This window comes from Bombina bombina, chromosome 2, assembly GCF_027579735.1.
Source record: "Bombina bombina isolate aBomBom1 chromosome 2, aBomBom1.pri, whole genome shotgun sequence".
NCBI classification, from domain to species: domain Eukaryota; kingdom Metazoa; phylum Chordata; class Amphibia; order Anura; family Bombinatoridae; genus Bombina; species Bombina bombina.
Window position 1 is genome coordinate 732551893 of NC_069500.1, and position 27324 is coordinate 732579216.

Genomic DNA, 27324 nt, shown 5'->3' on the forward strand with positions numbered 1-27324 from the left:
ATCGTCAATCTGAAAAGGGAGGTAAGAGATGAATCTCTACGACCGATAACAGAGAACCTATGAAATAGACCCCGTAGAAGGAGATCACTGCATTCAAATAGGCAATACTCTCCTCACATCCCTCTGACATTCACTGCACGCTGAGAGGAAAACCGGGCTCCAACTTGCTGCGGAGCGCATATCAACGTAGAATCTAGCACAAACTTACTTCACCACCTCCATCGGAGGCAAAGTTTGTAAAACTGAATTGTGGGTGTGGTGAGGGGTGTATTTATAGGCATTTTAAGGTTTGGGAAACTTTGCCCCTCCTGGTAGGAATGTATATCCCATACGTCACTAGCTCATGGACTCTTGCTAATTACATGAAAGAAAACGGTACTGTGCCTTTAAGGGAAAAAAACAAACACAAAAACTGCAAAACAGTGAAAAAAGCAGTTAACTCTATGAAATTTTTACAGTGTATATAATAGACTAAAATAACATTGCACCCACTTGCAAATGGATGATTAACCCCTCAGGTTCAAAAACGAAGCAAAAAAACGGTAAAAACCGTTAAAACAGTCACAAGCAAACTGCCACAGCTCTACTGTGGCTCCTACCTTCCCATAAAACGACTTTTGTAGGCACAAAAACCTTTACAGAGGCCCAATGTCAGGGGACTCCTTCAGGGAAGCTGGATGTCTCAGAATGTAAAAACAACTGCGCAATTAGAGAGCGAAAATAGGCCCCCTCCCACCATGCACTCAAAGTCAGAGGGCCTTAAAAAACTATTCCTAGGAGTAAAATAACAGCGATGTGGAAAACTAGGCCCCAAACAAAGATTTATCACCTTAGTAAAAAACGTTCTTTATATAAATGCAAACGTTTTACATACTAAGCCATAATAGAAAGTAATATGAAAATTACTTTTTACTGCAAGCATGATGCCAGTCGTTTATTAAATCACTGCAATCAGGCTTACCTTAACTATATCAGGCACTGTCAGCATTTTCTAGTTCTTATCATCCTCTAGAAAATAATATACTGAACATACCTCAGGGCAGTTAATTCTGCAGGCCGTTCACCCAGCTGAAGTTTCCTCATACTCTTCAGTTATGTGTGAGAACAGCAGTGGACCTTAGTTACAACCTGCTAAGATCATCAAAAACCTCAGGCAAATTCTTCTTCTAATTTCTGCCTGAGGTAAAAAACAGTACAACGCAGGCACTGTTTAAAAATACTGTAACAAACTTTTGATTGAAGATAAACTACACTAATTCACCACATCTCTCTAGCTACTTCCCTTGTCGAGAGCTGCAAGAGAATGACTGGAGGTGGCAGTTAGGGGAGGAGCTATATAGACAGCTCTGCTGTGGGTGATCCTCTTGCAGCTTCCTTTTGGGAAGGAGAATATCCAACACGTAATGGATGAATCCGTGGACTGGATACACCTTACAAGTGTTTAAGCACTATAGTTCCAGAATCGGATGGAAAGTTCCCTCCTTCTTTGGGACACGAAAAGGTTTGAATAGTATCCCAAACCTCTCACAACGATAGGCACTGGGACAAAAACTCCTAAGAGGACAGATCCCATACACACCCCAGAAAGGCTTCCCTCCTTTCTGGTCAGGAAGACAGGAGAGAGAGGAGGAATCTGCCCTTGTGTGGCTGAGACTTGAAACCTATCTTGTAACCCTGAGCTATGACCTCCAGGACCCATGGATCCTGCACGTCCCTGAATCAAGCGACTGAAAAGAGCGAGAGTCTGCCCCCTACACGATCCAGAAAAGGACCGGGGACCGCCCATTCATGCCGACAGACTCGGCTGGCTTCTTGCTCTGCTTGGATTTATTCCATGACTGAGCCGGCTTCCAAGAGCTCTTGGTTTGCTCTGGTCTAGCGGAGAACAAAAAATATCTCTTAGACTAGTTCATTTTCGCTTGCAGTAAGAGGGCCCCCTTGCCCCCTGTGACCGTGGAGAGAATTGAGTCCAGGCCTGGACCAAGCAAAATCATTCCCTTAATGGGGAGGGAAAGAAGCCTAGGCTTAGAAGTCATAACCACAGACAATGACTTCAGCCAGAGCCAGATGGGCCTGAACAGAAAAAACATAATTTATGCTTACCTGATAAATTCCTTTCTTCTGTAGTGTGATCAGTCCACGGGTCATCATTACTTCTGGGATATTAACTGCTCCCCTACAGGAAGTGCAAGAGGATTCACCCAGCAGAGCTGCATATAGCTCCTCCCCTCTACGTCACTCCCAGTCATTCGACCAAGGACCAACGAGAAAGGAAAAGCCAAGGGTGAAGTGGTGACTGGAGTATAAATTAAAAAATATTTACCTGCCTTAAAAACAGGGCGGGCCGTGGACTGATCACACTACAGAAGAAAGGAATTTATCAGGTAAGCATAAATTATGTTTTCTTCTGTTAAGTGTGATCAGTCCACGGGTCATCATTACTTCTGGGATACCAATACCAAAGCAAAAGTACACGGATGACGGGAGGGATAGGCAGACTCTTTATACAGAAGGAACCACTGCCTGAAGAACCTTTCTCCCAAAAATAGCCTCCGATGAAGCAAAGGTGTCAAATTTGGAAAATTTGGAAAAAGTATGAAGCGAAGACCAAGTTGCAGCCTTGCAAATCTGTTCAACAGAGGCCTCATTCTTGAAGGCCCAAGTGGAAGCCACAGCTCTAGTAGAATGAGCTGTAATTCTTTCAGGGGGCTGCTGTCCAGCAGTCTCATAAGCTAAACGAATTATGCTACGAAGCCAAAAAGAAAGAGGTAGCGGAAGCTTTTTGACCTCTCCTCTGCCCAGAGTAAATGACAAACAGAGAAGACGTTTGTCGGAATTCCTTAGTTGCCTGCAAGTAAAATTTTAGAGCCCGGACTACATCCAGGTTGTGCAGTAGACGTTCCTTCTTTGAAGAAGGATTTGGGCATAAAGAAGGAACAACAATCTCTTGATTGATATTCCTGTTAGTAACTACCTTAGGTAAGAACCCAGGTTTAGTACGCAGGACTACCTTATCCGAATGAAAAATCAAATAAGGAGAATCACAATGTAAGGCTGATAATTCAGAGACTCTTCGAGCCGAGGAAATAGCCATTAAAAATAGAACTTTCCAAGATAACAACTTTATATCAATGGAATGAAGGGGTTCAAACGGAACGCCCTGTAAAACATTAAGAACAAGGTTTAAACTCCATGGTGGAGCAACAGTTTTAAACACAGGCTTAATCCTGGCCAAAGCCTGACAAAAGGCCTGGACGTCAGGAACTTCTGACAGACGTTTGTGTAACAGAATGGACAGAGCTGAGATCTGTCCCTTTAATGAACTAGCAGATAAACCCTTTTCTAAACCTTCTTGTAGAAAAGACAATATCCTAGGAATCCTAACCTTACTCCAAGAGTAACCTTTGGATTCACACCAATGTAGGTATTTACGCCATATCTTATGGTAAATCTTTCTGGTAACAGGTTTCCTAGTCTGTATTAAGGTACTAATAACTGACTCAGAAAACCCACGTCTTGATAAAATTAAGCGTTCAATTTCCAAGCAGTCAGCTTCAGAGAAGTTAGATTTTGATGTTTGAAGGGACCCTGTATCAGAAGGTCCTGTTTCAGAGGTAGAGACCAAGGCGGACAGGATGACATGTCCACCAGGTCTGCATACCAAGTCCTGCGTGGCCACGCAGGTGCTATTAGAATCACTGATGCTCTCTCTTGTTTGATTCTGGCTATCAATCGAGGAAGCAACGGGAAGGGTGGAAACACGTAAGCCATCCTGAAGTCCCAAGGTGCTGTCAGAGCATCTATCAGGACTGCTCCTGGATCCCTGGATCTGGACCCGTAACGAGGAAGCTTGGCGTTCTGTCGAGACGCCATGAGATCTATCTCTGGTTTGCCCCAACGTCGAAGTATTTGGGCAAAGACCTCCGGATGAAGTTCCCACTCCCCCGGATGAAAAGTCTGACGACTTAAGAAATCCGCCTCCCAGTTCTCCACTCCCGGGATGTGGATTGCTGACAGGTGGCAAGAGTGAGACTCTGCCCAGCGAATTATCTTTGATACTTCCATCATAGCTAGGGAGCTTCTTGTCCCTCCCTGATGGTTGATGTAAGCTACAGTCGTGATGTTGTCCGACTGAAACCTGATGAACCCCCGAGTTGTCAACTGGGGCCAAACCAGGAGGGCATTGAGAACTGCTCTCAATTCCAGAATGTTTATTGGCAGGAGACTCTCCTCCTGACTCCATAGTCCCTGAGCCTTCAGGGAATTCCAGACGGCACCCCAACCTAGAAGGCTGGCGTCTGTTGTTACAATTGTCCAGTCTGGTCTGCTGAATGGCATCCCCCTGGACAGGTGTGGCCGAGAAAGCCACCATAGAAGAGAATTTCTGGTCTCTTGATCCAGATTCAGAGAAGGGGATAAGTCTGAGTAATCCCCATTCCACTGACCTAGCATGCACAGTTGCAGTGGTCTGAGGTGTAAGCGTGCAAAGGGTACTATGTCCATTGCCGCTACCATTAAGCCGATTACCTCCATACATTGAGCCACTGACGGGTGTTGAATGGAATGAAGAGTGCGGCAAGCACTTTGAAGTCTTGATAGCCTGTCCTCTGTCAGGTAAATCTTCATTTCTACAGAATCTATAAGAGTCCCCAGGAAGGGAACTCTTGTGAGTGGAACGAGTGAACTTTTCTTTTCGTTCACCTTCCATCCATGTGACCTTAGAAATGCCAGCACTAACTCTGTATGAGATTTGGCAGTTTGAAAGCTTGAAGCTTGTATCAGAATGTCGTCTAGGTATGGAGCTACCGAGATTCCCCGCGGTCTTAGTACCGCCAGAAGAGCACCCAGAACCTTTGTGAAGATTCTTGGCGCTGTAGCCAATCCGAATGGAAGAGCCACAAACTGGTAATGCCTGTCTAGGAAGGCAAACCTTAGGTACCGGTAATGATCTTTGTGAATCGGTATGTGCAGGTAAGCATCTTTTAAATCTACAGTGGTCATGTACTGACCCTCTTGGATCATAGGTAAAATTGTCCGAATAGTCTCCATCTTGAACGATGGAACTCTTAGGAATTTGTTTAGGATCTTTAAGTCCAGGATTGGTCTGAAAGTTCCCTCTTTTTTGGGAACCACAAACAGATTTGAGTAAAACCCCTGTCCCTGTTCCGATCGTGGAACTGGATGGATTACTCCCATTAACAAGAGCTCTTGTACGCAGCGTAGAAAAGCCTCTTTCTTTGTCTGGATTGTTGACAATCTTGACAGATAAAATCTCTCTCTTGGAGGAGAGTATTTGAAGTCCAGAAGGTATCCCTGAGATATTATCTCTAGCGCCCAGGGATCCTGAACATCTCTTGCCCAAACCTGGGCGAAGAGAGAAAGTCTGCCCCCCACTAGATCCGATCCCGGATCGGGGGCCCTCAATTCATGCTGTTTTGGGGGCAGCAGCAGGTTTCCTAGTCTGCTTGCCCTTGTTCCAGGACTGGTTAGGTTTCCAGCCTTGTCTGTAGCGAGCAACAGCTCCTTCCTGTTTTGGTGCAGAGGAAGTTGATGCTGCTCCTGCTTTGAAATTACGAAAGGAACGAAAACTAGACTGTCTAGTCTTGGCTTTGGCTTTGTCCTGAGGCAGGGCATGGCCTTTACCTCCTGTAATGTCAGCGATAATCTCTTTCAACCCGGGCCCGAATAAGGTCTGCCCTTTGAAAGGTATATTAAGCAATTTAGACTTAGAAGTAACATCAGCTGACCAGGATTTTAGCCACAGCGCCCTGCGTGCCTGAATGGCGAATCCTGAATTCTTCGCCGTAAGTTTAGTAAGATGTACTACGGCCTCCGAAATGAATGAATTAGCTAGGGGTTGCAATATAAAACCTTGTTGAACAAACATTTTCTTAAGGTAACCCTCTAACTTTTTATCCATTGGATCTGAAAAAGCACAGCTATCCTCCACCGGGATAGTGGTACGCTTAGCTAAAGTAGAAACTGCTCCCTCCACCTTAGGGACCGTTTGCCATAAGTCCCTTGTGGTGGCGTCTATTGGAAACATTTTTCTAAATATCGGAGGGGGTGAGAACGGCACACCGGGTCTATCCCACTCCTTAGTAACAATTTCAGTAAGTCTCTTAGGTATAGGAAAAACCTCAGTACTTTAGCAAAATATTTATCCAACCTACACATTTTCTCTGGTATTGCAACTGTGTTACAATCATTCAGAGCCGCTAACACCTCCCCTAGTAATACACGGAGGTTTTCCAGTTTAAATTTAAAATTTGAAATATCTGAATCCAGTCTGTTTGGATCAGAACCGTCACCCACAGAATGAAGTTCTCCGTCCTCATGTTCTGCCACCTGTGACGCAGTGTCTGACATGGCCCTAATATTATCAGCGCACTCTGTTCTCACCCCAGAGTGATCACGCTTACCTTTTAGTTCTGGTAATTTAGCCAAAACTTCAGTCATAACAGTAGCCATATCCTGTAATGTGATTTGTAATGGCCGCCCAGCTGTACTCGGCGCTACAATATCACGCACCTCCCTCTGAGCGGGAGATGTAGGTACTGACACGTGAGGCGAGTTAGTCGGCATAACTCTCCCCTCGTTGTTTGGTGAAATTTGTTCAATTTGTACAGATTGATTTTTATTTAAAGTAGCATCAATACAGTTAGTACATAAATTTCTATTGGGCTCCACTTTGGCATTGCAACAAATGACACAGGTATCATCTTCTGAATCAGACATGTTTAACACACTAGCAAATAAACTTGCAACTTGGAAATACAATTCAAATAGAATAATATTAAAACGTACTGTGCCTTTAAGAAGCACAGAAGATCTATGACAGTTAAAAATTAATAAATTGAAACAGTTATAGCCTCAATCCTTGTAAACAACACAACTTTAGCAAAGGTTTAATCCCATTAGCAAAGATAACAATTTCTGAAAGCAGGAAACAAATTACAGAATAAAAGTTTTTATTTCAGTCAAACTATAATTCTCACAGCTCTGCTGAGAGAAATTACCTCCCTCAAAATAAGTTTTGAAGACCCCTGAGCTCTGTAGAGATGAACCAGATCATGCAGGGAATACAATGAGTTGCTGACTGAAATATTTGATGCATAGTAAAAGCGCCCCTCCCCCACACACACAGCAGTGAGGGAGAACAGAAACTGACAGAAAAAACAGATTTAAGCAACTGCCAAGTGGAAAAATGGTGCCCAAACATTTATTCACTCAGTACCTCAGCAAATGAAAACGATTTTACATTCCAGCAAAAACGTTAAACATAATCTCTAGTTATTAAACAGCTTTATGTCTTTCTTACAGTGTAATTCTAGTGAAGTACCATTCTCCCAGAATACTGAAGTGTAAAGTATACATACATGACATTATATCGGTATGGCAGGATTTTCTCATCAATTCCATTGTCAGAAAATAAAAACTGCTACATACCTCTATGCAGATTCATCTGCCCGCTGTCCCCTGATCTGAAGTTTACCTCACTCCTCAGATGGCTGAGAACAGCAATATGATTTTAACTACTCCGGCTAAAATCATAGCAAAACTCTGGTAGATTCTTCCTCAAACTCTGCCAGAGAGGTAATAACACACTCCGGTGCTATTTTAAAATAACAAACTTTTGATTGAAGATATAAAACTAAGTATAATCACCATAGTCCTCTCACACGACCTATCTAGTTGCTGGGTGCAAGAGAATGACTGGGAGTGACGTAGAGGGGAGGAGCTATATGCAGCTCTGCTGGGTGAATCCTCTTGCACTTCCTGTAGGGGAGCAGTTAATATCCCAGAAGTAATGATGACCCGTGGACTGATCACACTTAACAGAAGAAAGCTGAAGCCTTAGCATTCAGGTGAATAATCTGCCTAATAGCATCACAGATAAAAGAATTAGCAACCCTCAAGGCTGTAAATCTTTCCTGAGTAACGTCGAGGGGATCCTCCACCCCGATCAAATCCTATAAGAAGGTAGTTTCTCCAGCAACCGCGGCAACAGCCTCTGCCAGGTGAAACAAATATCCTGTATGTTGAAACATTTTTCTTAACAGAGTCTCCATCTTTTATCCATGGGCTCTTTAAACTAAGAGCTATCCTCAAGCGGGATAGTAGTATGTTTAGCAAGGGTGAAGATAGCGCCATCCCCTTTTAAGGACGGAACCTCACAACTCCATTGAAAGTCCAGGACCGGGAACAATTTCTTAAAGGGAGAAGAGGGGAAAAAGGAATCCAATCCTGTCCCATTCATACTTAATAATGTTCGCCATCTAACAGGAGCAGGGAAGGATAAGGTACCACCCTGTCCTCAAACTCTATCCAATTTAGGAATCAAAGGTTCGTCAGGCAATTTGGCCTCTGGAACCTCTGAATTCACCAAAAACTTCCTTTAGAAGAAAGCGCAAATTCCTAAAACTAAAGTCTGGCTCCTTCGCAGCCGGAAGTTTAGAGGCAGCAGACTCTGACCCAGAATGTTCATACTCTGAAGTCTTAGAAAGAACTTCATCCTTGGATAACCCTATCAGTTAAATCCAATAAATTATCTGATGTACTCTGGAAGGAGTGCAATATGTAACCTTTCGCTTGCGATTAGCAGGGCGAAGTAAAGCATTAAAGGCAACAGACACCGCCGTCTGAACTGCGCAGTAACGTCTGGTGAACAAAAGGCCCCCTCCCGATGGAGGATCAGCAATGCTACAGGAAACTTCATGTGCAGAGGGATAGGTGGACGGCTCGGTAGTATCAAACATGTTTGATATTATCACATTATGAAGGAATATGGAACATAATTGAGAGGGCGGATCTAAGGCCTCCTCATAATATAACCAGGGATTACTCTTTAGGAATAGAGGGAGTACCCTCTAAAGTAACAGAATCCTCCATCGCTAGTGCAATAACTGGAGAACAATAGAAATAAAACTATCTTATTTTTTTTTTTTTTTAAAAAAACACGGCACCTTTATACCCCAATGGCTGGTGCACTCACCACCTTCTATGACCCAGACAGTACAGAGATTTACGACTCCTCTCTGATAGAGACCCGGTCAGGAAAGAGGGAATGAATCACATGGTGCACAATGCAGGACTGTCCCTGCTATGAGAAAAAGCACGCCAAGCTTGTAAGCTGCACAGCTCTCAAAGTGAAAATGAAACCTGTATATTCCATAACAGCCTATGAGCCCATAACATCTCACACATAAAAGAAGCATAAAATCAAATAAACATATAAGATTATTCCCCACTGTTCAATAATCCCCCTCAGGAGATATTAACCCTTGATTCTATACAGATAAAGGAGTCACGCTGTGACCCTGTCTTCTTGAGTTATCATACATGTTTAAAAAAATTAAACGATCTTACCAGAATCTATGCCGTGGAACAGTAACATAGTCCTTCAAGTTTGACAGATAGTAGCGTTGCTTCTGACATGGGCTTGAGTGAAGAAAGCAGGCAGCGAAACTCGGCAACACTGATTGCTTATGGAGCTGTTAATATGAGTCGGGATGGTTTTGCAGAAAGGCTCTCCCTGCATCTCCGGACTCTAACTTTCATCCATGCTCTGACTGAGAGGCTGACAGGACTACTTAAAACTCTAGTCCCATCTCGAAGAGTACTACCCTCCATAAGAGACTACATTGAAATATTCTAACACTTCTCTGCCAACCTTTGGCAGGGGTGTCTTTGCCTCCTTCTGGTGGCCAGGTTCAGTATTTCCCACAAGTAAGGAAAGCAGCTGTGGACTCTTCCCATATTAAGAAGGAAATATATCATACATTCAAGTACTGTAAACCACAGCTGTATAATTATTATGGAAGTGAAACAACTATACCTGTCAAATAACACTTTAATCACTTGTCTGAAATACAAAACATAATTTATGCTTACCTGATCATTTCTTTCATACTGGTAAGAGTCCACAATCCATTACTTATGGGAATTACTCTTCCCTGCCACTAGGAGGAGGCACAAATTCCCAAACCCCAAGAGCTCTATAAAATTCCTCCCACCTCACTGGTAATCTAGTCTTCTCTCCTCCTTTTGGGCCTAGGCATAATGTGTATATTTAGCTCCTTTCTTGGAAGTTTTTGTTTCTTTTGACTATCTCTTCTGTTAGAAGCATCTGAGTTGTCTGTTCTTTCATGTAATCCTCATCTTTTTTTCATCAACATAAGGCAGTTTTGAGGACTACATTTTTATTTTCATTTTATTTTATTGACAGGGAAGATTAACTCACAGGGGTAATATATTGTGGACACTTGTGGACTCACTACCTGTATGAAAGTAAAAATGTTTAAAGAAATCTTTGAAAATGTTTTGATCATCTATTTAGGAAGTGTAATCTTTGCTTCTAAATATCATTATTTGCATGAAACAATGTATTTATAAACATACCAGCTATTCTTGAGGTGATGTAAGACAAATCCAGATCTCCTTTCGCATAACTTTAAAAAACAAAACAAAAAAACACACATTTAGTTCTAATTAGGAGGAGAGGCAGAATTAAAGGGACACAAACCCCAAAATTTTCCTTTCAGGATTCAGATAGAGCATACAATTTTAAACAACTTTACTTTACCAAATTTTCTTTATTTTCATGTTATCTTTCTTTGAAAACAAAGAAGTTAAGTTCAGGAGTGTGCATGTGTATACAGCACTATATGGCAGCAGTTTTGCAACAATGTAATACATTAACAAGAGCACTAGATAACAGCACTATTTCCTGTCATGTAGTGCTCCAGACGTGCACGTTATCTCTATCTAGATATCGCTTCAACAAAGAATAAAAAAGCAAAGCAAGTTAGAGAAAACAATTAAAAAAATATTTTAACATATTATCAATCTGAATCAAGAAAGAATAATGTTGGGTTGCATGTCCCTTTAACATTAAAGAAAAAACAGAATTTATGCTTACCTGATAAATTACTTTCTCCAACGGTGTGTCCGGTCCACGGCGTCATCCATAACTTGTGGGAATATTCTCTTCCCCAACAGGAAATGGCAAAGAGCACAGCAAAAGCTGTCCATATAGTCCCTCCTAGGTTCCGCCCACCCCAGTCATTCGACCGACGGACAGGAGAAAAAAAGGAGAAACCATAGGGTGCCGTGGTGACTGTAGTTAAAGAAATTTATCAAACCTGATTAAAAAAACAGGGCGGGCCGTGGACCGGACACACCGTTGGAGAAAGTAATTTATCAGGTAAGCATAAATTCTGTTTTCTCCAACATTGGTGTGTCCGGTCCACGGCGTCATCCATAACTTGTGGGAACCAATACCAAAGCTTTAGGACACGGATGAAGGGAGGGAGCCAATCAGGTTACCTAAACAGAAGGCACCACGGCTTGCAAAACCTTTCTCCCAAAAATAGCCTCAGAAGAAGCAAAAGTATAAAATTTGTAGAATTTGGCAAAAGTGTGCAGGGAAGACCAAGTCGCTGCCTTACATATCTGATCAACAGAAGCCTCGTTCTTGAAGGCCCATGTGGAAGCCACAGCCCTAGTAGAGTGAGCTGTGATTCGATCGGGAGGCTGCCGTCCGGCAGTCTCGTAAGCCAATCGGATGATGCTTTTCAGCCAAAAGGAAAGAGAGGTAGCAGTAGCTTTTTGACCTCTCCTCTTGCCAGAATAAACGACAAACAGAGAAGACATTTGTCTGAAATCCTTTGTTGCTTCTAAAAAGAACTTTAAAGCACGTACTACATCTAAATTATGTAACAAACGTTCCTTCTTTGAAACTGGATTCGGACACAAAGAAGGCACAACTATTTCCTGGTTAATATTCTTGTTGGAAACAACCTTTGGAAGGAAACCAGGTTTAGTACGCAAAACAACCTTATCTGAATGGAACACCAGATAGGGCGGATTACACTGCAGAGCAGATAACTCAGAAACTCTTCTAGCAGAAGAAATAGCAACCAAAAACAGAACTTTCCAAGATAACATTTTGATATCTATGGAATGTAGAGGTTCAAACGGAACCCCTTGAAGAACTGAAAGAACTAAATTCAGACTCCAGGGAGGAGTCAAAGGTCTGTAAACAGGCTTGATCCTGACCAAAGCCTGAACAAAAGCTTGAACATCTGGCACAGCTGCCAGTCGTTTGTGTAATAAGACAGATAAAGCAGAAATCTGTCCTTTTAGAGAACTCGCTGATAATCCCTTATCCAAACCTTCTTGGAGAAAGGAAAGGATCCTAGGAATTTTAAACTTACTCCATGAGAATCCCTTGGATTCACACCAACAGATATATCTTTTCCATATTTTATGGTAATTTTTTCTAGTTACAGGTTTTCTGGCTTGTACCAGAGTATCTATCACAGAATCCGAAAACCCACGCTTAGATAAAATCAAGCGTTCAATTTCCAAGCCGTCAGCTGGAGAGAAACTAGATTTGGATGTTCGAATGGACCCTGTACTAGAAGATCCTGTCTCAAAGGTAGCTTCCATGGTGGAGCCGATGACATATTCACCAGGTCTGCATTCCAAGTCCTGCGTGGCCACGCAGGAGCTATCAAAATCACAGAGGCCCTCTCCTGTTTGATCCTGGCTACCAGCCTGGGAATGAGAGGAAACGGTGGAAACACATAAGCTAGGTTGAAGGTCCAAGGCGCTACTAATGCATCCACTAGAGTCGCCTTGGGATCCCTGGATCTGGACCCGTAGCAAGTAACCTTGAAGTTCTGACGAGACGCCATCAGATCCATGTCCGGAATGCCCCATAATTGGGTCAACTGGGCAAAAATCTCCGGGTGGAGTTCCCACTCCCCCGGATGGAATGTCTGACGACTCAGGTAATCCGCCTCCCAGTTTTCCACTCCTGGGATTGTGGATCGCAGATAGGTGGCAGGAGTGATCCTCCGCCCATTTTATGATTTTGGTCACTTCTCTCATCACCAGGGAACTCCTTGTTCCCCCCTGATGGTTGATGTAAGCAACAGTCGTCATGTTGTCTGATTGGAATCTTATGAATCTGGCCTTTGCTAGTTGAGGCCAAGCCCTGAGAGTATTGAATATCGCTCTCAGTTCCAGAATGTTTATCGGGAGAAGAGACTCTTCCAGAGACCATAGACCCTGAGCTTTCAGGGAGTCCCAGACCGCGCCCCAGCCCACTAGACTGGCGTCGGTCGTGACGATGACCCACTCTGGTCTGCGGAAGCTCATTCCCTGGGACAGGTGATCCTGGGTTAGCCACCAACGGAGTGAGTCTCTGGTCTTCTGATCTACTTGAATCACTGGAGACAAGTCTGTATAGTCCCCATTCCACTGTTTCAGCATGCACAGTTGTAATGGTCTTAGATGAATTCGCGCAAAAGGAACTATGTCCATTGCTGCAACCATCAACCCTACTACTTCCATGCACTGAGCTATGGAAGGTCGTGGAACAGAGTGAAGAACTTGACAAGCGTTTAGAAGTTTTGACTTTCTGACATCTGTCAGGAAAATCTTCATTTCTAAAGAATCTATTATTGTCCCCAAGAAAGGAACTCTTGTTGACGGAGACAGGGAACTTTTTTCTATGTTCACCTTCCACCCGTGAGATCTGAGAAAGGCCAGAACGATGTCTGTGTGAGCCTTTGCCTTTGAAAGAGACGACGCTTGTATCAGAATGTCGTCCAAGTAAGGTGCCACTGCAATGCCCCTTGGTCTTAGAACCGCTAGAAGGGACCCGAGCACCTTTGTGAAAATCCTTGGAGCAGTGGCTAGCCCGAATGGGAGAGCCACAAACTGGTAATGTTTGTCCAAGGCGAACCTTAGGAACTGATGATGATCTTTGTGGATAGGAATATGTAGATACGCATCCTTTAGATCCACGGTAGTCATAAATTGACCCTCCTGGATTGTAGGTAAAATCGTTCGAATAGTTTCCATTTTGAACGATGGCACTCTGAGAAATTTGTTTAGAATCTTTAAATCCAGAATTGGTCTGAAGGTTCCCTCTTTTTTGGGAACTACAAACAGATTTGAGTAAAACCCCAGTCCTTGTTCCACAGTTGGAACTGGGTGTATCACTCCCATTTTTAACAGGTCTTCTACACAATGTAAGAATGCCTGTCTCTTTATTTGGTTTGAAGATAAGTTAGACATGTGGAACCTTCCCCTTGGGGGTAGTTCCTTGAATTCCAGAAGATAACCCTGAGAAACTATTTCTAGTGCCCAGGGATCCTGAACATCTCTTGCCCAAGCCTGAGCGAAGAGAGAGAGTCTGCCCCCTACTAGATCCGGTCCCGGATCGGGGGCTACTCCTTCATGCTGTTTTGGTAGCAGCAGCAGGCTTCTTGGCCTGCTTATCCTTGTTCCAGCCTTGCATCGGTTTCCAAGCTGGTTTGGTTTGCGAAGCATTACCCTCTTGTCTAGAGGCTGCAGAGTTGGAGGCCGGTCCGTTCCTGAAATTGCGAAAGGAACGAAAATTAGACTTATTCATGGCCTTGAAAGGCCTATCTTGTGGGAGGGCATGGCCCTTACCCCCAGTGATGTCTGAGATAATCTCTTTCAATTCTGGCCCAAAAAGGGTTTTACCCTTGAAAGGGATATTAAGCAATTTTGTCTTGGAAGATACATCCACTGACCAAGACTTTAGCCAGAGCGCTCTGCGCGCCACAATTGCAAACCCTGAATTTTTCGCCGCTAATCTAGCTAACTGCAAAGCGGCATCTAAAATAAAGGAATTGGCTAACTTAAGTGCGTGAATTCTGTCCATAACCTCCTCATACGGAGTCTTTCTACTGAGCGACTTTTCTAGTTCCTCGAACCAGAACCACGCTGCTGTAGTGACAGGAATAATGCACGAAATAGGTTGCAGGAGGTAACCTTGCTGTACAAAAATCTTTTTAAGCAAACCCTCCAATTTTTTATCCATAGGATCTTTGAAAGCGCAATTATCCTCGATAGGAATAGTAGTGCGCTTGGCTAGTGTAGAAACTGCCCCCTCGACCTTAGGGACTGTCTGCCATAAGTCCTTTCTGGGGTCGACCATAGGAAATAATTTCTTAAATATAGGAGGGGGGACAAAAGGTATGCCGGGCTTCTCCCACTCCTTATTCACTATGTCCGCCACCCGCTTGGGTATAGGAAAAGCGTCGGGGTGCACCGGAACCTCTAGGAACTTGTCCATCTTGCACAATTTTTCTGGAATGACCAGGTTGTCACAATCATCCAGAGTAGATAGCACCTCCTTAAGCAGTGCGCGGAGATGCTCTAATTTAAATTTAAATGTCACAACATCAGGTTCTGCCTGTTGAGAAATTCTACCTGAATCAGAAATTTCCCCATCTGACAAAACCTCCCTCATGGCCACTTCAGATTGGTGTGAGGGTATGACAGAGCAATTATCAGCGCCCTCCTGCTCTACAGTGTTTAAAACAGAGCAATCGCGCTTTCTCTGAAATGCAGGCATCTTGGATAAAATATTTGCTATGGAGTTATCCATTACTGCCGTCAATTGTTGCATAGTAACAAGCATTGGCGCGCTAGAAGTACTAGGGGTCTCCTGCGTGGGCAAAACTGGTGTAGACACAGAAGGAGATGATGTAGAACTATGTCTACTCCCCTCATCTGATGAATCATCTTGGGCAACTTTACTATCTGTGGCAGTACTGTCCTTACTTTGTTTGGACGCTATGGCACAATTATCACACATATTTGAAGGGGGAGACACATTGACTTCCATACATACAGAACATAGTCTATCTGAAGACACAGACATGTTAAACAGGCTTAAACTTGTCAATAAAGTACAAAAAACGTTTTAAAACAAAACCGTTACTGTCTCTTTAAATTTTAAACAGGGCACACTTTTTTACTGAATATGTGAAAAACTATGAAGGAATTGTTCAATTTTAACCAAATTTTCACCCCAGTGTCTTAAAGCATTCAAAGCATTGCACCCCAGACCTTTAACCCTTAAAATGAGGAAACCGGAGCCGTTTACAGTTTTAACCCCTCTACAGTCCCAGCTACAGCCTTTGCTGCGACTTTACCAAACCCAGGGGGGTATACGATACCAAATGAAGACTTCTAGGAACTTTTCCAACTACTTCCAGACCCACACACATGCAGCTACATGTACTGCTCTCAAAAGTAACTGTGCAGTAATGGCGCGAAAATGAGGCTCTGCCTACTACAGAGAAGGCCCTTCCTGACTGGGAAGGTGTCTAAACCAGTGCCTGACGTAAAAAAACGTTCCCCAAAGATATAAAGTGTGAATTTCAACATCAAACTGTATAAAATGCCCAAATAAAGCAATCGATCTAGCCCATAAAAGTGTCTACCAGTTTTATAGCCCATATTAGGCCCTTTATTCTGTTTGAGACTAAGAAAATGGCTTACCAGTCCCCATGAGGGGAAAATGACAGCCTTCCAGCATTACACAGTCTTGTTAGAATATGGCTAGTCATACCTTAAGCAGAAAAGTCTGCCAACTGTTCCCCCCAACTGAAGTTATCTCATCTCAACAGTCCTGTGTGGGAACAGAAAACTATTTTAGTTACTGCTGCTAAAATCATACTCCTCTCACAAACAGAACTCTTCATCCTTTTCTGTTTCAGAGTAAATAGTACATACCAGCACTATTTTAAAATAAACTCTTGATAGTAGAATAAAAAACTACAACTAAACACCACATTCTCTTCACCATCTCCGTGGAGATGCTGCTTGTTCAGCGGCAAAGAGAATGACTGGGGTGGGCGGAGCCTAGGAGGGACTATATGGACAGCTTTTGCTGTGCTCTTTGCCATTTCCTGTTGGGGAAGAGAATATTCCCACAAGTTATGGGTGACGCCGTGGACCGGACACACCAATGTTGGAGAAAAAACAGTAACACATCTAAGAAAAGATGAAGTAGGATACCCACTAGTACCCTAAATATATATTCACTGGGCTAGTGGAAATACAGAATTTATACATGCTGATAAATGTCTTTATTTTAGGATAATGAGAGTCCCTAGGAATCCATAACGTGGGATATGTATGGGTAAGTAAAAATTCTGTTTTCTTTTGTAAGATGATGAGAGAGTCCATAGGAGTACTTAACCTGTGGGATACAATAGCCAAGCTGAGAGTACATGCGAAGGAGGGGTGGAACAAAATGATGGCAGTTCCTATTTGCCAGACACTGCAGCCTGAATGACTTACCAGCCAAAAGCAACTTTGGAAGAAGTTTAAATATCAAATCTGCTCCAAGGCCCAACAAATAGATACAGACCTTATAGAAAGAGCAGTTACTCTTTTTGGAGGTTTTCCTGCAACCAAGTAAGACTTACAAACAGTCTGCTTTATCCATGATGCAAAGGCCACCACTGTAGCCTTTTGACCCTTTCTGGGACCAGAAAAGTGGACAAATAAGCTAAAGGTCTGTTTAAAAATGTTAAGGTTCTGACCACATCAAACTAATGTATTAGACATTTCTTAGAGTTAGAAGGATTTGGACAAAGCAAAGGAACAACAATTTCCTGATTAATATTCTCTGAAGACACTACATTCAGAAGAAAATCATATTTAGTCCGGAGGTTCGCTTTATCCTGATTAAAAATCAAAAAGGGGTGATCAGAAGATAGAGCTGATAATTCAGAAACTCTTCTAGTAGAAGAAATGGCTAAAAGAAAGAGAAGCTTTAGGTCCAGAGTATGCATAGGTTCAAAAAGGGGTCCTTGCTAAACAGAAACAAGATTAAAAAATTCTAGAGGGGGAGAGAAATGGGCCTAATAAATGGAGGAATTCTCACCAAGGTTTAAACAACTTAGCCAGCTTCTTATGAAATAAAACAGATAATGCCAAAATTGGACCCTTTAAAGAACTAGAAGATAAACCCTTATCCAATCCATACTGAAGGAACTGAAAAATTCTGGGGATTCTTAAAGATTTCCAAGAGAAACCTCTATAAGAACTCCAAAGAAATTAAGCTTTCCAGATCTTATGATAAATTCTGTATGCAACAGGCTTTCAGGCTTCTTGTAAAGTAGAGATAACCGAATCTGAGAAGCCTCTGTTTTTGAGAACCAGGAGTTCAACCTCCACTCCGTCAAATTCAGAGATTTGAATGATACAAAAGGTCCTTGATCTTTCCTTAGGGGTAGAGTCCAAGGAGGAAGAGACAACATCTGAATTAGTTCTGCATACCAAGTTATGCTGGGCCACGCCGGTACTATGAGAATTACAGAAGCCAATTCCGGTTTGATTCTTGCAATGACTCTTGGATGAAGAACAAACAAAGGAAATAGGCCAGGCGAAAGTTCCAAGGGCAGACTAGAGCATCTGTCATGTGAGCTCTTGACCTGGTGCAATAAACCGGAAGTTTGCGGTTCAATTTGGACGCCATGAGATCTATTTCTGGAAGACCCCCACACCTCAGGACTAATTGATCAAACACCTACTGATGAAGAGACCATTGTCTTGGATGGACGGACTGACTACTTAGGTAATATGCTTCCCAATTTTTCACTCCTGGAATGTGAATGGCTGATAGGGTGCAGTGGTATCCTTTGCCCAAGACAGAATGTGAGATACCTCCCACATAGCTAAGTGATTTAAAGTCCCTCCCTGATGATTTAAGTATACCACGACTGGAATCAAATTATTTTTTTCCTGTTTGAGAAGGGGCCAAGATTGAAGGGCCCGAAGAATCGCACAAAGTTCTAGAATGTTGATAGGTAACCTGGCCTCCAGAGGGGACCATATTCCCTGCGCCCTTTGAAACTCCCAAACAGCACCACAACCCATCAGACTTGCGTCCGTAGTGACTATGGTCCAGATAAGCCGAAGAAAAGAAGTTCCAAGGCTCAAATAGGGACTTGACCTCCACTATGAGATTGTTTGACTAAATAACTGAGCTTTATCTGCTGTTCCAGATGGAAACAATCCTTTCACCACTGCTGAAGCATGGAAAATTGGACAGGAAGAAGATGAAAGTGAGCAAAAGGTGCCACATCTGAGGCTGCTACTATAAGACCCACTACTTCCATACATTGTGCTATAGATGGAGAATGGGCCATCTGAAGGGAAAGGCATGCAGTCTAAAGTTTGGTTCTGCAAAGTTCCGTGTGAAATAAGTGCATGTGAACTGAGTCTATTATCACACACACACACACACAAAAAACACCCTTATGGCTGGTGATGACGAACTTTTGGGGACACTGAATTCCCATCTATGTTCCTGAAGGAAAAATAGCATTATATGGGTATGGGCAGTAGCCAGAGAAAGAGACAGAGCATGTACCAAGATATTGTCTAAATAATGAGCAACAGAGATTCCCTGAGCTCTGATCACTGCTAAGAGAACCCCTAATACCTTCGTAAAGATGTGAGTGCTGGTGGCCAGACCGAAGGTAAGGGCCACAAATTTGTAATGCTTGTTGAGGAGAACCTTAGTAACTGAAAATGATCCTTGTGAATTGAAATATGCAGATATGCATCCTTTAAATCTATAGTTGTCATAAAAAAACATAATTTATGTAAGAATTTACCTGATAAATTAATTTCTTTCATATCGGCAAGACTCCATGAGCTAGTGTCGTATGGGATATACATTCCTACCAGGAGGGGCAAAGTTTCCCAAAATTTAAAATGCCCATAAATACACCCCCACCACACCCACAATTCAGTTTAACAAATAGCCAAGAAGTGGGGTGATAAGAAAGGAGCGAAAGCATAAACTAGGAATTGGAATTGTGCTTTATACAAAAAAATCATAACCACCATAAAAAGGGTGGGATTCATGGACTCTTGCCAATATGAAATAAATGAATTTATCAGGTAAATTCTTACATAAATTATGTTTTCTTTCATGTAATTGGCAAGAGTCCATGAGCTAGTGACGTATGGGATAGCAAATACCCAAGATGTGGAACTCCACGCAAGAGTCACTAGAGAGGGAGGGATAAAAATAAAGACAGCCAATTCCGCTGTAAAATTAATCCACAACCCAAATCAAAAGTTTTAATCTTTATAATGAAAAAAACTGAAAATATAAGCAGAGAATCAAACTGAAACAGCTGCCTGAAGTACTTTTCTACCAAAAACTGCTTCTGAAGAAGACAAAACATCAAAATGGTAGAATTTAGTAAAAGTATGCAAAGAAGACCAAGTTGCTGCTTTGCAAAGCTGATCAACAGAAGCTTCATTCTTAAAAGCCCAGGAAGTAGAAACTGACCTAGTACAATGAGCCGTAATCCTCTGAGGCGGGGATTTACCCGACTCCAAGCAAGCATGATGAAACAAAAGCTTTAACCAAGATGCCAAAGAAATGGCAGAAACCTTCTGACCTTTCCTAAAACCAGAAAAGATAACAAATAGACTAGAAGTCTTCCTGAAATCTTTAGCAGCTTCAACATAATATTTCAAAGCTCTCACCACATCCAAAGAATGTAAAGATCTCTCCAGAGAATTCTTAGGATTAGGACACAAAGAAGGGACAACAATTCCTCTACTAATGTTGTTGGAGTTCACAACTTTAGGTAAAAATTTAAACAAAGTCTGCAAAACCGCCTTATCCTGATGAAAAATCAGAAAAGGAGACTCACAAGAAAGAGCAGATAATTCAGAAACTCTTCTAGTAGAAGAGATGGCCAAAAGGAACAATACTTTCCAAGAAAGTTATTTAATGTCCAGAGAATGCATAGGCTCAAACGGAGGAGCCTGTAAAGCCTTCAAAACCAAATTAAGACTCCAAGGAGGAGAAATTGATTTAATGACAGGCTTGATACGAACCAAAGCCTGTACAAAAACAATGAATATCAGGAAGTTTAGCAATTTTTCTGTGGAACAAAACAGAAAGAGCAGAGATTTGTCCTTACAAAAGAACTTGCAAAAAAACCCTTATCTAAACCATCCTGAAGAAACTGTAAAATTCTAGGAATTCTAAAAGAATGCCAAGAGAATTTATGAGAAGAGCATCATGAGATGTAAGTCCTCCAAACTCGATAATAAATCTTTCTAGACACAGATATACAAGCCTGCAACATACTGAGTCAGAGAAACCTCTATGACTAAGCACTAAGCGTTCAATTGCCATACCATCAAATTAAATGATTTGAGATCCTAATGGAAAAACGAACCTTGAGTTATAAGGTCTGGCCTTAATGAAAGTGGCCAAGGTTAGCAACTGGACATCCAAACAAGATCCACATTAAAAAACCTGTGCGGCCATGCAGGAGCCACCAGAAACACAAACGATTGCTCCATGATGATTTTGAAAATCACTAGAAGAAGAACTAGATGCGGAAAAATATAGGCAGGTTGATAACTCCAAGAAAGTGTCAATGCATCCACTGCTTCCGCCTGGGAATCCCTGGACCGGGATAGGTACCTGAGAAGTTTCTTGTTTAGATGAGATGCCATCAGATCTATTTCTGGAAGCCCCCACATCTGAACAAATTGAAAAAACACATCTGGGTGAAGAGACCACTCTTCCAGATGTAAAGCTTGACGAATGAGATAATCCGCTTCCCAATTGTCTATACCTGGGAAATGGACTGCAGAAATTAGACAGGAGCTGGATTCTGCCCAAGCAAGTATCCGAGATACTTCTTTCATAGCCTGAGGACTACGAGTCCCACCCTGATGATTGACATACTCCACTGTTGTGACATTGTCTGTCTTAAAACCAATAAACGTCTCTCTCTTCAATAGAAGTCAAAACTGAAGAGCTCTGAGAATCGCACAGAGTTCCAAAATATTGATTGGTAATCTCGCCTCCTGAGATTTCCAAACCCCTTGTGCTGTCAGAGATCCCCAGACAGCTTTCCAACCTAAAAGACTTGCATCTGTTGTGATTATGGTCCAGGTTGGATGAACCAAAGAGACCCGTAGAACTATACGATGGTGATCTAACCACCAAGACAGAGATAGTTGAATATTGGGATTCAAGGATATTAAATGCGATATCCTAGAATAATCCCTGCACCATTAATTCAGCATTAAAAACTGGAGAGGTCTCATATGAAAATCAGCAAAGGGAATGAGGCCGATGCTGCAGTCATGAGACCTTAAACTTCCATGCATATAGCTACTGAAGGAAATAATAGAGACTGAAGGTTCCGACAAACTGAACCCAATATAAATTGTCTCTTGTCTGTTAGAGACAAAGACATTGACACAATCTATCTGGAAACCTTAAAAAGGTGACCCTTGTCTGAGGAATCAAGGATATTTTTGGTAAAAAGAACCTCCAACCATGTCTTTGAAGAAACAACAGAAGTTGAATCATATGAGATTCTGCAAACGAAAAGACTGAGAAAGTACCAAGATATCGTCCAAATAAGGAAACACTGAGATCCTTTGAAAAGATTCCTAGAGCTGTCGCTAGGCCAGAAAGGAAGAGCAACAAATTGGTAATGCTTGTCCAAAAAAAGAGAATTTCAGAAAATGAAAATAATCTGAATGAAACAGAATATGAAGATATGCATCCTGTAAGTCTATTGTGGGCAAATAATGCTCTTGCTGAACAAAAGGCAGAATAGACCTTATAATCAACATTCTGAAAGATGGTACTCTCACATGACAATTCAAAAGATTTTCTTTCTTTGGGACAATGAATAGTTCTGAATAAAACCCCAGACCCCGTTCCTGAAACAGAACTGGTATGAATACCCCAGATAACTCCAGGTCTGAAACCACTTCAGGAAAGTCTGAGCCTTTACTGGGATTGCTGGAATATGTGAGAGAGAAAAAGACTTCTCACAGGCGGTCTTACTCTGAATCCTATTCTGTACCACAATCTAAGGAGTTTGGACCGAATTGAGCCAAACAACTTTAGAAAAATCTTAACCTGCTCCTACCAGCTAAGCTGGAATAAGTGCCGCACCTTCATGCGAATTTGGGGGCTGGCTTTGATCTCTTAAATGGCTTGAATTCATTAAATTTTGAAGAAAGCTTCCAATTAGAAACATATTACTTGGGGAAGAATTAGGTTTCTGTTCCTAAAGAACAAAAACGGAAAAAAAGATTTACCCTTAGAACTTAATCTTGAGGCAAAAAAACTCCCTTCCCCACAGTAACAGTTGAAAGTATTGAATCCAACTGTGAACCAAATAATGTATTACCTTGAAAGGAAAGAAAATAGAAATCTGGATTTAGAAATCAAATCAGCATTCCAAGATTTAGGCCACAAAGTTCCTCTAGCTAAAATAGCTAAAGACATAGATTTAACCTCAATGTTGATAATATCAAAATTTTGCATCACAAATGAAATTATTAGCATGTTGAATCAAGTTAATAATGCTAAACAAATCATAATCCGATACTTGTTGCACTAAAGTTTCCAACTAAAAAAGGTGAAACAGCTGCAACATCAGCCAAAGAAAATGCAGGCCTAAGAAAAGGACCTGAAAATAAATTAATTTTCCTTAGATAAGATACAAGTTTCCCATCTGAAGGATCTTTAAAATAAATACTATTTTCCATAGGAATAGTAGTAAGTTTAGCAAGAGTAGAGATAGCCCCATTAACTTTGGGGATCTTTTCCCAAAACTCCAAACTGCTGGCAAAGGTTACCATTTTTTAAAAACCTTAAAGAAGGAATAAAAGATGTACCAGGCCTATCCATTCCCTAGTATTAGGAACTGGAAAAAACCCTGTGAAGTAACCACAGGAGGTTAATAAACAGAATTTAAATGATAGCTAGCCTTCAAATCAAGAGGACTAGTCTCCTCAATATCAAATATAATCAACACTTTTTTTAACAAAGAACAAATATACTCCATTTAAAAATAAAAAAGTAGATTTGTTAGTGTCAATATCTGATAAAGGATATTCTGAATCAGATAAATCCTCATCAGAGAAGGATAATTCAGTATGTTGTCGGTCATTTGAAAATTCATCAACTAAAATGAGAAGTTTAAAAAAGACCTTTACATTTTATTAGAAGGCAGGATAGCAGACAAAGCCTTCTGAATAGAATCAGAAAAATATTCTTATAAATTCCCAGGTATAACTAGTACATTAGATGTTAAAAGAATAGCAACAGACAATGCATTAATACTGATGGACATTTTCTCTGCATGTAAAAGTTTATCATGATAACTTATTAAAAACCATAGCTAAAGATAAAAATTCATAATGTTAAAATAAATTAACTTAGCTTTGGTAGGCCTGATATCAGTCAGCAGGAATCCAACAGTGTTTTCTGATACAGGAACAGTTTTGAGATATCTTGCAAATGTAAGAGAAAAAATAACATATAAAGCAAAATATCAATTTCCTTATACGACAGTTTCAGGAATGGGAAGAAATGCAAAACAAAATAAGCCTCTGGAAACCAGAAGCAAAAAGAAATGAATAATTAAATAATGTCAAAAGTTTGGCGCCAAGTATGGCGCCCACAACTGACCAAATATTTTTTGGCGCCCAAAAAGTCTGCAACAAACACATGCGTCATAGATGACGCAACCACATGAAAAAAGTCGGCGCCAAATAAGACGCCAGAAATGACGAAGTTACGTCAAGAAACGTAATTCTCGCGCCAAAAAAGTCTCGCGCCAAGAATGACGCAGTAAATTAAAGCATTTTGCGCTCCCGCAAGCCTAACAGCCCGCAATTTAGAAAAAGAGTCAATTTGAAAATTTCAGGTAAGAAAAATGTTCTTTCTTTTTTTTTTATATGCATTTCCCAAATATGAAACTGACAGTCTGCAAAAAGGAAATATACTGATAACCTGAATCATGGCAAATATAAGTACAAACATATATTTAGAACTTTAAATATAAAGTGCCAAACCATCGCTGAGAGTGTCTTAAATAAAAGAAACATACTTACCAAAGACACTCATCTACATAAAGTAGATAGCCAAACCAGTACTGAAACGAGAATCAGCAGAAGTAATGGTATATAAGAGTATATCGTCGATCTGAAAAGGGAGGTAGGAGATGAATCTCTACGACCGATAACAGAGAACCTATGAAATAGATCCCCGTTAGGATGACCATTCTATTCAATAGGTAATACTCCCTTCACATACCTCCGTCATTCACTGCACTCTGAGAGGAACAGGGCTTCAAAAGAGCTATGAAGCGCATATCAACATAGAAATCTAGCACAAACTTACTTCACCACCTCCATAGGAGGCAAAGTTTGTAAAACTGAATTGTGGGTGTGGTGGGGGGTGTATTTATGGGCATTTTGAGGTTTGGGAAACTTTGCCCCTCCTGGTAGGAATGTATATCCCATACGTCACGAGCTCATGGACTCTTGCCAATTACATGAAAGAAATATAAATTATGCTTACCTGATCATTTTCTTTTCTTCTGACGGGAGTCCACAGCTGCATTCATAACTTTTGGGAATTCAGAACCTGACCACCAGGAGGAGGCAAAGACACTGAGCCAAAGGCCTCAAATACCTCCCCCACTTCCCTCATCTCCCAGTCATTCTGCCAAGGGAACAAGGAACAATAGGAGAAATATCAGGGTGAAAAAGGTGCCAGAAGAACAAAACATTTAGTGTCGCCTCATAGATAAAACGCGGGCGGGAGCTGTGGACTCTTCTCTTCAGAACAAAAGAAAATTATCAGGTAAGCATAATTTATGCTTTTCTTCTTAAAACGGGAAGAGTCCACAGCTATATTCATTACTTTTGGGAAAACAATACCCAAGCTAGAGGACACTGAATACAAACAAAGGGCGGGTACAAAAAGGCAGCCCCTTCGAAAGACACCACAGTCTGAAATTACCTGACACCCTATAAAATCTCTAAACGACAAGGGAAAAACCAGAAGCCCAGGTAACTGCTCATCAGTTACATAACCTGCAAAGCCATGCTAGAGACCACTCAGACTCAGAGTCTGCTGAGCACAGAAGCCTCAAAGGAGCCAGCCCAGCGGCTCTCGACTTCAACGAAAAGTACCCCTTAAAAGTAAAAAACCTCTATCTACCCCCGAGGGGGAGAATAGAGGACCCCATAAAAGATCCAAAAGACCATCCAACATGGGCAGAAATAAAATTTAGAGCAACCCAAGGTTGCCACAGGACCACTGCCCAGGGAGACTAACTCCCTAGAAGGACAAGGACCAGAAAAATAAGTCCATACTAAAAAAACGTCACTAGGATGACCAGAAGGCCACACTTATATCCCTGACACAGCAACATACCACATATGGTGCTCCAGAAAACCGTAATTTACCATATTGCATCATAGCCAAGTCAAAACCCGTCAGGTTAGACAAGCATAGACAGGATAACTGTCCTAGCAGTTAAAAAAAGAGCTCTCCAAGGGAAAACAGAGCCACCTGTAAACAAGAACTCGCAATGACCAATCTCCAGGCAGCAAAGCTGACCCTAAGCCATCGTGGGACTCGTCCCACCAAGAAGCGCCAAAAAATTTCAACAACAGCTCCCAACCAGAAATTTTCTGCTCCAAGGAGCATCCCAGCATCAGACGCCACCAGTAGAGAAATGGGCACCAAGAGTCCCCTCATCGAAGGGGAGGACAAACTCAAGAATAGTAAACGGTCAACACTGCACAGAGCAGACCAATCCCGACCTTCCCTCCAGTATAACGGTCCCAGCCCAAAGGTTAGTTAAAGACCTAAGAAAAGAGTCCCAGACCATCGGAAGGAAAAAGGATGGATCTACAAGGAATCAAAACCCCAGCGTAGAACTCTGACCGCTACTAAAACTAGCATGCTCCATGAGCAATGACAGGTAACTTCGTGCTCGGGTCCCAGGGAAGAAAGAACTCTGACCCCCAGCATCCTAATACCAGAATCCAGTTCCGTGATTCTGAGTACGCCAGGAAGGGAAAAAAATCCTATGAGGCAGGGGAATGGGCCTTCACAGATACCGAGGCACCTCCAAGTCAAGGAGAACACTCAAGAACACATCCCCCACCCTAGGTTAGAAGAAAAGGGAGCAAAGCAATGTTAGCCACCCTACCAATATAGGCGAAACCCTCCGGCAAATATCCCCAGCCCAGTTGAAACGACAACTGGAATCTACAAGGAAGCACAGATGTCCCAGAAGACAAGCAGGGACCCGTCAGAGAGACCTTAAACTGGTGAAGAGGAAGGTCATTTTACAGACCGCAGAAAGACGAAAATCTGTGACTGACCATGGACCTCCTACCCTCAAGCCCAAAAGGCTTGATCTGCATAAGGTCGAAGGATAGCACCCAAGAGTCTAAAGACCATGGTATGACAAGGGGCAGTTCTTAGATTGAGAAGACAACGGTCTCCAGAAATCCTTGCAACAGGAATAACAATGAGGGTCTCGCAGCTCCTGGCAGAAAAGGCAGGCTGACCCCTGCACTCCACGTACTGGAGCAAACGAAACGCTGAGAAAAAAGGAAGAAGGACATGCTCCGCACTTCCATAACAGATAATCCAACCCAAAACGG

The 27324-nt window shown here is 42.0% G+C and overlaps 1 protein-coding gene across 3 annotated transcripts in view; it reads right to left on the reverse strand.

Moving 5' to 3' along the window:
- GAK (cyclin G associated kinase) overlaps positions 1-27324 on the reverse strand; it is a 799358-nt gene that overhangs the window by 420562 nt on the left and 351472 nt on the right. For all 3 annotated transcript variants that reach the window (XM_053702755.1, XM_053702754.1, XM_053702753.1), the window contains exon 12: positions 10402-10451. In XM_053702755.1, the coding sequence (XP_053558730.1) occupies positions 10402-10451 (50 nt within the window). The remainder of the gene's footprint in view (positions 1-10401; positions 10452-27324) is intronic.